General features: G+C 41.0%; 1 protein-coding gene across 1 annotated transcript in view; it reads left to right on the forward strand.

Moving 5' to 3' along the window:
* Positions 1 to 16020, forward strand: part of inpp5a (inositol polyphosphate-5-phosphatase A) — a 148776-nt gene that overhangs the window by 77541 nt on the left and 55215 nt on the right. Inside the window, 4 exon segments of the mRNA XM_086180960.1 lie at positions 4586 to 4649; positions 7183 to 7286; positions 14082 to 14134; positions 15663 to 15782. Coding sequence (XP_086037086.1) covers positions 4586 to 4649; positions 7183 to 7286; positions 14082 to 14134; positions 15663 to 15782 — 341 coding nt within the window.

Consider the following 16020-nt stretch of genomic DNA (forward strand, 5'->3'; position numbering starts at 1 on the left):
GACAGCACATGGCACGCTGGCCTATTGTTGCTGAAGGATTTACAGTTTGGTTTGAAGTGTGTTTAGCTGCTGGTGTGTGGTAACTAATGAGGGTTTTTATGTACCTATTAGTTAGAGCTTATGTGTGTTGCTGCTGCTCTAAGCTGTTGTGACATGTGCTCCTGATGTATGGGAACATTTCTTCTCGATGGCATATCTGATTGACCTTTCCGATAAGTCTGTGTGTGTGTGTGTGAGTGTGTGTGTGTGTGTGTGTGTGTGTGTGTGTGTGTGTGTGTGTGTGTGTGTGTGTGTATTTTGGCAGTTTTAGATCTCGACATGCAGGTTTACTCATGACAGAGGAAGGGGCGCCAGGGATTTGCCTGATATAAACTAGACAAGGCCTATTTTGCAGAATGTTCGGAATTGTGTAAACCCAGATTTAACCCAGATTAGAGAGTCGGGATGTGCCGATGAGACACTTGGCATCAATATTGTCCAAACGCTCTCCCAAAGCAGTAAAATGGATATCTTTAATATGTATATAGATATTCAAATCCCTTTGAAGAAATTCTTCATTAATGCTCAACTGAAGTGCAACTTCATAACTATATTGATAAATCTTATTGTTTCAGAGAGAGAAAAGCCCGTATGGGATTGGTATCATTATTGGCACATTCTTGTCACAAGCATGAAAAAGGTGGTACTGAGCATCTTTATACAAAGAAGGCTTGTAGGGCTGTAGCGATACATCGATCTGTATCAGTAAATCAATTCAGTGACAAAATTCCCACATAACATCAGTGTCACCTGCTCTTAAGTTACTTTACATTAAATCATGCAGGTAGAAATGCATGTATTCTCTCAGTGTATCGGCTCAGCAGGAAAACAGGAGAGCAGATGATTATTCTTGTTTCCCAGCGGCCCCTCGTCAGAGGTCACAAAGTGGAGCTGCTACAATGAATTGACCAGTTAATGAAAAGAATGTGAATCACCAATGAATTAACTTATCATTTTTGCCTGTTCTTTTTGTTGCTGGATCCAGATTCTAAAACATAAGGTTTCGATGGGGGGTTTTTTTGTTGTCGTTTGTGACTGAAAGTGAAGCGTTTTGGGGGTTTTGTACTGATGGATCAACAAAAGCTGTAAAATGTATCCTCATTTAATCATGAATTTAATCTACAGATTAATCGATCATGAATATATTAGTTTCAGCCCAATCACAAGCTAAGTCCTTTTTTTTATTGAACTTGCTTTTATTTAGCTGAAACTATCTTTTGTTGCCATGCCAACAAAAGTTCATCAAAAAGATGCAGACACTGTGCTGGTGCACATCTGTATCCACTTCACTTACAGTGCAGAACAAATTCTGTTTCGCAACAATCGGCATCTGTGATTGAGTGTCACCTGGCTGAACTGCACACACATCACCGTGCTGCACAAACCCATAAGCCCAGACTGTGCTCGTGGCTGCAGAAAGACAGAACATTACCCTCTGAAGTTGTACACTGACACTCTTATGACACTGGAGTGTGTGCGTGTCAGCTCTCCGGGGACTGGCGGCTTCCCCTTAGCACAGATTGGAGGTGAGACCTTGAAGAAAAATTATTACTTTTATGTTTTCTTTATGGCTCATTTTTCACATTAAACGTAGAAAATCTATTCAGAGGTCACAGAATTCCTGCTTCTCTTCATTGGCCAGAACTAATTTTTGCAGCCCTCGGTATCGATAAAGCATTCTGCGGAGCAAAGTATGCAGGCTATGTACTGCTGCTCTCTAGTCTCTATTTTCCAGCAGCCAGTCTATTGGGACTTGTTCAGCCCATATCTGCGAGGGTATTGGAAATGTCAACTGCACACTTGCATGAACACACACACGCACATGCACATGGAAAGCGAACTCTGTTTTGTCAGCGTGGCCTTATCTATGAGCGGCGTGGCCAATACAACCTGTGATAAGAGATAGCATTGCCAGAACCAGCCATAAAAGCCAGGCTTTTATGGCGCAGTTATTGTCTTTCTGTCTACAATTATGGTGATTACTCATTTCTCCTTACCTCCCCCGCAGCCCTCATGCTGTGCTTAATAGACTGCATTTTACTAATGGAAAATTAAGTAGCCACTGTGGCAGTGGGGTTTATAAATATGTAAAATATACTTTTAATTATTTCATGCGAATCTGGCAGCTAATCAATAAAATGGGACGTGACAAACATACGTTTGAGACAAGCCATTGTAAAGCCACTGGTACAAGATAAGCATGGCCTGTCGGCACGGCCCGGCCCTAATGAATATTTTGAGCCTGTCATGTAAGGAGACAAATGGATTAATTGCGCCCTGCTAATATAATAGCTTGTTCATGAAGAGTGCGGCAGAAAGGCTGGCTTGGGGGGGGGGGGGGTAGAGAGAGAGAGAGAGGGAGGGAGGGAGAGAGAGAGACTGGGGGGCACAGCTGCTGCTAGCTTTTGAACCTGGATGTCAAATAAATATTTATTAGGGTTGAAGGTTAAGTAAATTACACAGATAGCCACTTAAGCTTAGTTGTTTATCATTTATTTGAAAATTGATTTGTGCAGATTTGTTTGATGTCATATTAATTTTATTTTTAGTCATCTGATTCACTGAGAGCCTGCAGAGGGATCAGCTTCCACTGCAGCAGAGGTTATTATGACCAAAAGGGAAGATTTTAATCATTACTTTATTTATTGTGATTCAATTTGACTTCCTATAATCATTTATTAGGTTATTGGGTCAGAATTTCTTCAAGTCAATAATCTTTGCAGGCAACAATTATTTCCGAAATGTTTCCATCTTTTTTTTATGAAGTTATAGTCAGTTAAATAATAATTTTATCTTTTAAAGAATTTTTTTTTTTATTGGTCTAACAATTGAAAACTCAAACATATTCAATTTGCTGTCTTGTAATGTCTGGAACTCTTCATATTCATAGCTGGAATTTGTGCTTTTTATAATTATTTATCATTTAAATGATTTAAATCTTCGTCTCCCTTTCGTCAACAGCGGTGGACTGATTCAGCTGATAAATTGCACAGCTTCAATTTAATATCTAATGATATCTTTTCACCTCACTTTCCCCTGATATCATATTTAATCGTAGTCATTCTTTTTGTGTCACTTCCCGTGAAAATATGTACCGTACACAAACAGCAGCCCAGTGGCACCATTTTGACAAATCACACTTCTTCCTCCATCACGGCGTTCTGCTATCCATCTCTGTCTCAGACTCGCATGTTGGCAGTTTAAGGTGAAAGAGAACATAAAGACAAGCCAGCGCAAATAAGTGGAGGTGGTCCTTCCTGGAAGACATCCTCTCGCGATGGGAAGCTGTGACCTTGAGTCCTGCCTTTGCCCAACACAGTCCCCCCTCTCATACCCTCCCTCCCTCTCCATTTTTCTCAGTCCTCCGTCGGAGTGAGAAAAGGAGGGGAGAATGCGACGAGGTTCAGGTCACCAGCCGCTCCTCTCATCAATTAAATGTGCGGCAGTGTTTTTTTTCTGTCGGCTGAACTTATATGTCAAGGAGATGAGCGGGGACCTCATGTTTGTGCTTTTGACAAATCAGCAAATGTTTAATCTCAAGATGTGCCAGCACTCATAAATAATGCAGGCTGGGCCCAAACTGTGGCAGGGGAGGCGCCCGCACCCAGCCTTGATAGGAAAAACCCCCGAGTCTTAATTCCACGAGGTGTTCCTTTTCCTTTTGTCTCCTCCTGAACTTCCTTACCTGGTCATTTCCCTGAGTTCTCTTCCTCTTCTTTTCTGTCTGGAGACATTATTATCTCCACTCACTTGTGTTTTAATTTGGTGGCACTGTTCTATATCATAAGTTACTCACCAGCTTCTGCCTCTCCTTGAGGGGAGAAAGGAGACTTATCCCGAGCCAGAGGTCTGCTATCTCAAAGACACAGGGGATTGAGCTTGAGCTTTGCCTCCATTTGCCCTAAATGTAAAGAGGGGCAACAGAAAGCAGTGTAGTGGACTGTGAACCGCATCAAATCCCCCTCTGCACCAGTCTCACTTCTTCCCACAGACTTTGATTGGCTTGTACACGGACTGGGAAAGTTTTCTGATTGTTCACAGGGAAAATTAAGATTTTAAGCCTATTGAAGTTGATCTTTGCTCATTCAAAATTGCATCTGAATGTGTCCTTTTGAAAGCTCAAATTGTTGACGCGCCACATTAGAAGCCTCTGAGCCTGAGAATGGGGTGCAGCGAGACTCTACTGTACGATTGCACCTGTTGTTGCGTCCTGTTTGCTTCTTCCACTTGAGCAGAGCTGTGGGAAGTGAGCCCGGGAGTGTGTGTGTGTGTGTGTGTGTGTGTGTGTGTGTGTGTGTGTGTGTGTGTGTGTGTGTGTTGGCCTGACTTTCAGTCCTGTGTTTCAGAAAAGCATTCTCACATTAGGTTGATCCCGTTAAGAATCATGAACACGGTCCTGGCTGAAGAGTTTTATCCATCTTCTCTTGACAGGGTTGAAGAGAATGTTAATTTGTGAAATATTGAAGGAAACAATTGTCTTGTTGTGTAAGAAAGTAAGAAAGTGTGTGCACAAATGATTTAATGGTTTTTATTCTTCTTCTTGCAGGCTCTGGGAAGTTTCTACTTTATCCACGAATCTTTGAAAAACATCCACCAGTTTGATTTCAAAGGTGAGCTCACCCTCCTTCAACGCACTCACACATAATACGTCACTGCCGCTGTCTTGAAATGAAATCCTCACACTGTGGCCCCTCATCCCACCCCTGCATATCCCACACAACCATTTGCGGGCTATTCCCACTTCCATCAAAACCAGTGAGCTAAGATTGGCTTTGAGGATAATGTAAAGGCAGCGGGACAGACTGGTAATGCTTATTAATATTAGGATTTAATTCATAAGATTTCGGGCCTACAGTAATGGTGTGCGACGGGTTATTGGACAGTTACGGCGGTCTCATCAGCCTGCAGTGTCAGAGGGCCCCTGGGTCCGGCGGCCACGCTAATTAAAGGAGGGATATAGATGTGGAGGTGCCTCGCTTTCTATTAGACCCAAGTCAGCATTAGCACCAGTTACCCCAGTGAAGGACAGGGCGAAAGCAGGGGAGGGGTCGAGAGGGGAGAAGACAACTACTCAGTCACACTTTTACACTTTGAAAATTTGATTTCTAATTTGATAAATACCTCATACTACAGAGTTTTGTGTACATTATTGCAAGCAAAACAACTTTTTCGCTTGTCAATGCTGCAAAACCAATTTTTACTAAGAACTTCACATAAATGTCAGGTGTGCTCTGTCAGTGAGGCCTGGCCACTTCTCCAGCCAAATACATTAAAAATTTTGACAAAATTTGTTAGAAATTTGGAAAATGAATGAAATGAATGATTTTGTGCATTTCCATCCTTTGCTGTTATGTGAGGTTTTGGCCTTGGAAGAGTTCTGATAACAGCCCTGATGAAGATGAGGAGCCCTGACCATCACGGGATTGACAAAACACTTATTTACTGTATCTTGTAGATACAACAACTTTTCCACCTACAAAAAGCATAATTACTGTCTCACATTATTTAGTGTTTAATAGTTTAATGTTTCCACAAAGGTTATTTTTATTTATTTATTTTTTTAATAATGTGCAAATTGAAAATTCTCATATAAAGAGCTGGTTGGTAACATGACCAGTGACAGATAATCAGCGTGTCCAGCATCCTGGAAGTGAAGCATCTAAATGGAATGCTGCCATCATTTTTTTTTTTTTTAAATTTTATTTGTAATTTTTTTTTGCATCCACAATCACCTTGTCTGCTGGTATGTTTGTGTGTCAAATTGATCAGAAGAAATACAGGGTGGATTTTCATAGGATTTGGTGGAATGATGGTGAGCAAACCGAAGAAGAACCTGTTAAAATTTAGAGCTAATCCATGTCAGACATTTTTGTTGATGAACGATTATGAAAATGGTTATTGAACATTTAACAAACAAGCAAAGACAACCCCAACCCCCCCCCCCCCCCCCCCCATGAATTGCCACAACCATCCAAAAATGTAGCAGAACAACCCCCCTCTCCTCAAGACCCAGTGAGCCACACTTTCACTCGCTCCACTGTGCATCTCCACATCTCCAAAGTGGAGGACCGTAGCAGAAAAGAGAGGCTGGTCTGTATCTCGGGACATGGCATTGAAACATTACTGGGCGTGCAAAGACCATCAAGATCAAGATCCAAGTATCTTTTGTGTGCATTTTCTTCCTGTCAGTGTGTCTACACTGCTGTTGCCTCATTATAATGTTCTCTATGGTAATCCAGTATTTAAAAGCACTCAGAATTTGAACAAAATTGGTACCAAAAGAAATCCAACAATACCATCTAATTCCTGCTGAGGCATAGAAAGACCAACACCTTTTAAAAATGCTCTTGCTTATTTATTACAAACATTAGTGCTTCATGATAAATAATCAAACTGCTTAAATGAAAAGAAGAACTTTTTTTTTTTTAACCTAAAACTGTTTCATTTTCTTTAGTCACGCCAATCTCATTAAGTCACCTTTCCTCATTAAGTGACATTTATTTCTCACACACACACACACACACACACACACACACACACTTGCACAGTTATTTTAGCTCTCTTTTATGGTAGCGATGCCTTTAGATTAGGCTTGAATATGTATTAAGTATGTTATACAGTGCAAAATCACAAATGTGCTTCAAAGTCTACAGTCTGGACAACATACAGAAGATCACATCTTTGCATCTTGAGAGGCTGAGTACGTTACGCTCACCTTCAGATTATTGTAAATGTCACCAAGCTTAAATGTTCCTGACACAGCAAATCCTCCAAATTGAAAATTACAACCGCAGTCTACAAATGTTGCTCTTTTGCAAGCTTTTACCCAAAATGACTGAGAAGTTTAGTTTTATTTTTACTCTGTGGCCTCTCACGCTCTCAATTTGAATGTGGGTATTCCACATTCTGACCAGCAGGTGGGGCAGTTGACTGGGGAAGGCCAGTGTTTCTCAGTAAACACTAATGAATGGGATCACATTACCAACCACACACACACACACACACACACACACACACACACACACACACACACACACAGGGGTCTCTAAAAGTGAATCACCCATGTTTATAACAATATGCTATCCTCTCTCTCTCTCTCTGTCTCTATCTCTCTCCCTCTCTCTCTTTCTCTCTCTCCATCAGCTAAGAAATTCAGGAAAGTGGTTGGGAAGGAAACCTGTTCTGAGACACTAGAAAGCACACCCTCGCTGGAGAAGGAGAAGTTTCCACAGGACTACTTTCCTGAGGTGGGTCGTCTGCCTGTTGAGAAGTTAAAGGCCTCCAAGTGAGATCTAAAAAAGCAGTGACATATGAAATTTTGAATAATGTATAAAATATGGACAAAAAACATGCATTGTAAAAGCACACATATTCCCTTCTCTTATAACTTCATAGACTGTTATCAAGCAGTTTCATCTTCAGTGTCTCTCTTTTTAATTGTAAGTTTTAAACTCTAAGAAGAAAGGGCTTGCAGGAATCTTGGCCAACGCATGGCTGATTTGAAGACAAATCAGTAGCGCAGTTCTGATTGTGAAAGAGAAACCCCTGGTTTTATCTCGTGGAGCAATTCTCTGCTCGCTCTGCTGTGTTCAGTTTTCTGGCGTGGCGCGCTGTGTGCCATCAGAGGGAAACTGAGCACCGAGCAGAGCTGTGCTGATATAGTAATAAAGAGCACGACTGCCCGTGTGTCATCCCCGCACTCCCCACTCATCTGTCAACCATGCTCCGCCGGCCGCCTCTGCAAATATATGCAAAACAGATGGATTCAGCCCCTTCACACACTTCCCCCCAATTTCCGTCTCTTTCACAAACTGCAGGCCCCTTAGCCAGCCACCCTGGTCATGCAGACCCAACACACACACACACAAACAGCTTCCCACATCCATCCCATTCCAGAGATGATCTAAAACCAATTACACTGATTGAGGCGCAAAGCCATTTGCAATGATTACGGCGGAACATTGTTCTGCGTTTAACAGGACAAGCAAAGAAAACCACAAAACAAAGCTGGCACGGCGTGGCGGGAGAGGGATGAGGAGAGTGATGTAGAGAGAAAGGAGGCGTGCAAGGGGGGGGCGGGGGAGAGGGGGTAAATGAGAAAAGTTTTGCCCGGTGATTTATGCCTCTTTCCCGGCTGGGATATGAATCTAGGATGATGCTCCAGAGAGCAGCACTCCAGATAATGTTAGCCCATTTAAAAAGAGCAGATTTGTGTAGTCTATCAGGGTCGCTGAGTATTTTTTTCCCTGTCTCCCTCCTCCTCCTCCGGCCCTCCGTAGTGAGAAATTGGTTGTTATCATAGATCACAGATACTGCTCAAACCTCTTATGAAAGATGAATTAATTTCACTAATGCTTTAATGCAAAGCTCTCATGAGGGAGGCAGACTGGTGATAACCCCTGCCTCGTCCCCTCTTCCTCCGCTAGTGATTTATGCCCTCTTTTAGTAGATGAAACCGCCTACATTTGCCATCCATCTGCGGCTTTGAGGAATCCTATTACACACAGATGCTGGACCCAATACACACCGTCCCGAACCAGCGTCCCGCCTCAGTTGGCGACGTTGAACCACACGGCATCAGATGTGTCCAGTGGCTGAGGTGACAAATGTGGAACGAGATGTGAACCAAACTGACACAGAGGGCAGGTGTCTTGTTTACATGCTCATATCTGATTTTCAGGGCAATTAAAAGAGTTTTTATTTGTCAGCCAGGACCCTCGACGGAAGGAGTGATCACCAGGCTGCTGGAAGACAGATGTGTGTTTCCCTGCTTGTGTCTCACCTTTACAGTTGCCCATCAATAAAGTGTCACCGGGCTAGAGCCTGATGACATCACGGCGGGTGGGCTCGCTGAATGTTTATGTGTATAAAAGAGGGAAACAAAATGTCATTGAGTACATTTCAGTGGACTTCCTGACTGTTTTTCAGAACAACCCTGAATTTACAGCGGCTAAATGGAATTAAGATCATCTGAAATTACTTATTTCTGCTTTTAGTTTGATTCTAATTTCTGTGACAACCCTTTCATACGCACACATTTTGTTCCCCATAATTCCACCTTGACTTATAGCTGAAAGTGAACAGTGAAGAAACATTAATTCAAAAGCTGAATAAGAAGGAAGTGGACAAAATTGTAGACACATTTCTTTTGAAAGGTCGCCGTGATGGATTTGGCGGCTTGTCGTTTGCCGTTGTTCCGTCAATCTCTCCACCTCCCTCAGCGGGCATTAATATATTTATTTGTTTGGCGCAGTAGTGCATGCTTCCACAAACCATTGCATCATAAGGATTTGTCATTGCCTTATATAAATAAAGTATACGACCCAGACCTTAATGTGCCCTTGCTATTGATTGTTTTACACCAGTGCAGGAAAAAAAATAAATAAATAAAAAAGAGAAAGGAAGAAAATAGGCGACAGGCTGTAGATCAACATCCCGTATGAGTTTGTATTTGTTGTTTGCACAGTGAGCGTGTCCATAAAAGCGCTGACTTTTCATACCCTTTTAGTGCCCTCTGTAGTGCGGTGCAACACGGATGTGATTACATTTCAGTTCTGCCCTCCATGAAAGTTAACTTCCCTCATATGTAAGTGATTCATAGATGTACGTTAAGGAGATGAAGTCATTTAAACTGGCGTTGCTTGTAAAATTCTCCTTGCATTTATCACCAGACAAGACACCTGTGACACAGATGCGGTTCCCGGTGACAGCCGTGATCCATGAGATTGTATTATGTTCCCATAAATGAGGGAGAATCAAAGCCAAATGGAGGTTTTTGTTTTTTAGAGAGATTAGTTAAGTTTTATTAGATGTTTATAAGAGGAAAAGTCAAATTTGACTTTGCTTGCAAGATGTGAGAGGTGCATCCTTATCCCAGTGACACACACGCACGCACACACACACACACATACACACACGTATTTTCATGTGCTATCCAGTCATATAAGTAAGACCTCCCTTGTTTGATCGCTCCCCACTCCTCCGTGGGTGATGGAATAAAGATAAATGTGACTGTACTGGAGGCTCAAATCAATCAGCGTTTGTGTGTATTACTTATTACTCACAGTGCATTTCTGTCACAGGGCTTTTGTGTAACCCCACCCCCACTTCCCCATCCTGCACTCGCAAACATCCCCCCCCCCTCCCCAACATTACCCCACCACCATGATATTATTTATGGTGGTTGGACTTTGAGCTGAAATATAAGAAAGGTCAAAGAATCAAGCTGGATGGAGCAGGACATGGTGACCAGCAGGTGTTTTGGACGAGGACTGGGTCTGCCATTGTGTGTGTTGGGTGTCAAGTTTGACATTTTATAGGAGCACAGTTTTCCATTAGTCACAACTGGGTGTGTTTCTTTCGGTGTCTTCTAGTTTTTTGCAGTTCTACCATTCCATCCCTTCCTGGCATGTCTGTCTGTTTCTTGTCTGTCTGTCTTTCATGTCTTCTGTGTATGTGCGTGCGTACGTGTGTGTGTGTGAGTGTGTGCGCGTTTTGGTCAGCCCCTGTGTGTATTTGCTCGACACCCCTGGATGTGACCCACTGTGTAGCTGCCGTTCATCACTGTCATGGGCGGAGACGCCATCACTGACCTGTGGAAGGTCAGCCAATGTCACCCCGAGCCTGGCGACCTTTTACCGTTGGCCTTTGACTCCCACCCTCATCCCCACCCAGCGACTCTTCACAGCCACTAAAGCTGATATATGATATGATTACATGTCACCTATCCATTTAATCCAAATATGCCTCCTGTTCTTAAAAACTCCGTTATCAGAGACAATGTTTTTGTGTGTGTGTGTGTGTGTACGGCAGTGATGATGAGCAGGAGATTAAATGGGGCTGGACGGCATCTGTGTCATCATCTCTGCTTCAATATCAGCTGCAGCAACCAAATCATGATGTCATCATGTCAAGCAATAGAGAGAGACACTTTTCTTCTCTTGACTTTGATTGATTGTGTGAGATAATCAACTGGATTCCGACTACAAAATAAAAGCTCTTTTACTGGCTAAAACAGATAACCAGAGCGAGCACGTGTGTCTTTCTGGATGTGTGTGCACCACCTGACCATCAGCCCCATGTGTTTACCTCCTGTGTGTGTGTGTGTTTGTGTGTGTGTGTGTGTGTGTGTGTGTGTGTGTGTGTGTGTCGTGAGTGTGTTTATAAGCAAGCGATGAAGCAGGGGGTCAATCAGTCATACATGCAGGAAATGGGGCAATCTGGGGCCAGGTGTCAGGGAAGTGATGGATTTTAATGCTGCGATTGTAGTTAATGGCTCTTTAAATTAAATCGAGATTAAACGTCTCTGGCTGCAGTCAGAGCTGGTATGGGCAGTGAGCGAGACCCCACCCCCCACCCCCGGACATTCACTTTTCATCTTGTCCCTCGTCATCCTCGCCACTCTGAGACTTTCTTTGCTCAACTTTACATCAGCAGCTCTCAGATGGAGGAAAGTAAACAAAACACATCAGTTTGATTACTCCCTCTTTTATTTCGTAGTGTTTTTGATCTTTTCAGCATCTTCTCACTCAATTTGTATAATAAAAAATAAGCAAACAACACATTTGTTTTAAGTGTAAGGTCATGCTGAAGTGTGACACTTTTCATCCAATCCCATTTGCTGCTTTCAAAGTCACAATATTTGGACAGCGGTTATAATTGGGCCCATACATCCTGCTGAAGCACTATGGATTAATTCAAGTATGCTAATGTAATTCAATTTGATACAGTTAATCTTGTTCTAATGCAGATTGAAGGATGTGAGGCGCAATCAAATACCTCTTAGCCTTTTAATTTGCATCTGAGTTTTTTTTAAATAAAATTAGTCAATTTGTAATTATGTGACCTGGCCCGTAATTAGTTTATTCATCACTGCAGTTAACTCCCCATTAGGAGTATCAGAGAGAGTTCAACAGGAGGAACCAGGGAAAGAGATGTATTTATCTATTCCGAACTAGAACACTCACAGCATCAATTTGTCTCTCATTTAATAACCAGCTTCATGGTGAATCATGTGCTATTTGAAAAAGATCTTCAGACTTGTGATTGGATAATTAACTGGAGGCTGGTTGGATCTGATCAAACAGCTGCGTGCTACTTCTCCACACTGTGCTCTTATATTGCTGTTGTATTTTGCATAACTTTGTTCATGAAGTTTGATGTATATTCTTGATTGAAAAAATTCCTTTAAAAAAAAGGATAAAACATGTCTTTTGCAAACTAAATAATTGAGACACCACTTTTATGTGTCTTATGATTCTGAAGTCTTTCAGCCTGTCTTTATGTTAGGAACCTTCTCGTTATTTTATAGGTGCATCAGACAGCTATTTCAATGTATGTGCTTGTTTTCTCAATTTATTAGTTTTTCTGGTTTCTAAAACAGATAATTCAATTCATAAGTCAAATATAGGCGGCACGGTGGTGCAGTGGTCAGCACTGTCGCCTCACAGCAAGAAGGTTCCAGCTTCGAGCCCCGGCTCGAGCACGGGATCTTTCTGTGGTGAGTCTCCATGTTCTCCCTGTTCCTGCGTGGGTTCTCTCTGGTACTCCGGCTTCCTCCCACAGTCCAAAGACATGTAAGAGGGGACGAGGCTGATTGATACTCTAAATTGACTGTAGGTGTGGCTGTGAGTGTGAATGGTTGTCTGTCTATATGTGTTGGACCTGTGATGGACTGGTGACCTGTCCAGGATGAACCCTGCCTCTCGCCTGAAGGCTGCTGGGATAGGCTCCACCCCCCCCCCCGACCCTTAACAGGAAAAGTGGTAGAAAATGGATGGATGGATGGAAGTCAAATTTAAACTAATCAAAAAACTCAACAACCAAAGAACAAAATAGAATAGTTATATTTTTAGACATTTTTTCACACAAAACAAGAAAGCAGCAAATTCTCACTGCTTGGAACAAATATTTCCAATGTTTTTCTTCAAAATGGATGATGTGTCTTTAAAAATGTATGATGATTATTTCAAACTTTACCTCAATTACAATTAAGTAACTTATTTTTCTAAGTTTATATGTCTTTGTTTTGTAACATGGTCTGTACTCTAAATAGATTGTGAAGCACACATCTCTTGAATACAAGTTTTGTAAAAAGTTTAAAAGTAAAAAAATCAAGTTCCCTAAAAACTAGAGAACAGTATCTTGCATCACCTGCAAACAAAATAGATTTTGAATAATACCGTTTGCAGTTCGTGAACTCGGGGAAAAGTATTAAGCGAGCTTGATAGAATCAGTTAAAAGCTGCAAATGTCAGTTTCAAAAATTTCTGGGTTAATTGCCCTGACAAGGAAATGTTTTCTGGTCCAGTGGCGGATTAAATAGAAATGTTACACCAAAATGTAAAAAAAAAGTGAAAGTACTATTTTGTTCGCAAATATACTCAAAGTATCAAAGGTAACAGTATTCATGTTGTCGAATGGTATCTTTCTATTGTTTTATTGTCATATACAGTGTAGTTATATTCATGATGCTTTAAAATCTAAGTTGCAATTTCTGGTTTCAATGATTTTTTTCTGTTGCTGCCATTTTATTTAAATACAATTCATTAAAGAATCTAATTTTTGGGGGCAAAAAAACCCAACTTTTCTCTACATCTGTCAGATGAAAAAGTGACAATATTTTAAGTGACTAAAGAAAAACAACACAGTATGACATGTTGGTAATTTAAAAAAAAAAATCCATATCAGAAAGATATATATAAATCAAGTTATGTCTCTTTCCAATGCCGGCGATAGATTATTTAAGTAATCGCTTCCTTCATTGCAGCTGAACATGATGTTTATATGTATTTGCCAGTCTGTTGTTCTTTTTCCCAACAGTTTTATGTTTCAAGGTTAAATTACAAGATGTTTTCTGGACATGTTTTATCATCATGACGTTCGAAAAATGTAAAACTGTGTTTCCAGGAAAAAATTGATATGATGACATCTTCCCGTTAAATCATTTGACACAATAGCCATCTGCCTCCAGATGACAGTTGAAGTCTAAGTGATGTCAAATTCTTCAAGTGTCCCACCTAATTGCGTGTCTGTGTTCTGCAGTGCAAGTGGTCCAGAAAGGGATTCATCAGAACTCGATGGGCCCTGCCTGACTGGTGAGTCGTTTTAATAAGTCCCTGCAACAATACACCTCATCATCGTTTAACACGGAATCATTACAACTATATCATGGTGAATAGAGATGAAGATCTAACTGTCTGGCTTCTGCCGCAGCTCACAGTGACATGTGGGAGAGGGGAGATTTGGTGGGGGGGCTAGTTGGGCCTCTGGATCCTCTGCGGACAGTGTGGCACACAAACGAGCAGGGATTTGATTAGACGTAATCATGTTAGTCAAGGAGTTGCATATGACAGATGACACAAAACATTACAGGCAATTGAACCTGTACGGGATGAATCTGAACGCTGGCTTCCAGTGAGCAGGGCAGGGGATGGGGATGTGGTGGTGGGGGGGTGGTCCTAATCTAATAGAGGTATGACATGAGAACTAAAGAGCTGAAACGGTAAGCATTTAATAAGGGCATGATGTTTGACAAGAGCAGCAGGGGGAGAGAGAGAGAGAGAGAGAGCAAGAGAGAGAGAGAGAGAGACAGGTGAAGAATGGGGGGGGGTCAGATCAAAGATGGGATAGACAAAGATAGAAGAGACCATGCATGTATTCATTTGTTCAGGATGTCAGTGCAGAATAAACCCCCTGAGATCAACCCAATTCCTCCGGGTCAACTCCACAATGCTACCAGACACAGCCGATTGATAGGATCCTCATGGAGATGCTCTTCCCTGGACATTGAGCTATCTGCTTCTACTTGACAGGACAACCAGAAAGACAGCAGATTAGCGCTGGTACTGGTGACAGTTCTGGCATGCATTACCATCATTTATTGACCTTATTTGACTTTCTTTTTTTTTTTTAATTATTATTATGGATGCATTTGTGGCAGAAATATCACCTTGTTACCATTGGATCTTTATTGAATGTTGTCGAAAGCAAATGTCACACCTCAAGTCACTGATTTTTGAGTCTCATTCCAAAAAAAAAAAAAGCCAAATGCCAGATACATGAATAACTGTTAGTTAATACTTAATGAACTGTTAAGTGTCCCATTTTACAACAAGTTTCACAGAGTATTCATAAATGTTTACTGATGTTTGGAAAATGCTCATTCAGCATTCTTATATATATATACACACATATATATACGTGTATATATATATGTATATGTATGTATATATGTATGTATATGTATATGTATATATGTATATATATGTATATATGTGTATATATGTATATATGTATATATATGTATATATATGTATATGTATACGTATGTATATGTATATATGTGTATATGTATACGTATATATATACATATATATACATATATATATATATATATACACATATATATACATATATATATATATATATATATATATATATATATATATATATATATATATATACATACACACACACACACACACATCTAGAATGGTTTGTTCACGATTGTAGGTTCTCAGTTTGTCTGTTTAAATGCTATGGTTGATATTCAACCGATGTGTGACCTGGCAAAAGAATGTGCACTCATTCTGTTTGCGTATTTGTTTGTTTCTTTATCTACAGTGTCTTTGATCTGGTCAACATACATCTTTTCCATGATGCTTCCAACCTGGTGGCATGGGAGAAAAGCCCCTCGGTCTACTCGGGGACCAGGCAGAAGGCGCTCGGATACGTTTTAGACAGGTATTTATAATTGGGACATGCTTCTCACATTTTTTTCATCCAGTTTCGTGATTGCTGCGACAACAAATTAACATCATGGATACAATTTAATTACTGATAAAACATTTTATTAACTGATCAAACAAATCATGATAAACAGTGTGTGCCTGAGTCAGGAGAGACTCAGTGCATATTTCAAATTACATCACACTTAACGATATTTGTTGGAATCATAGACACAGCTCTTAAGTAAATTTCA

The sequence above is a fragment of the Aulostomus chinensis genome, chromosome 16 (genome assembly GCF_037954235.1).
Source record: "Aulostomus chinensis isolate RoL2024-O1b breed Wild chromosome 16, RoL_Achi_v1.0, whole genome shotgun sequence".
In the NCBI taxonomy this organism is placed as follows: Eukaryota; Metazoa; Chordata; class Actinopteri; order Syngnathiformes; family Aulostomidae; genus Aulostomus; species Aulostomus chinensis.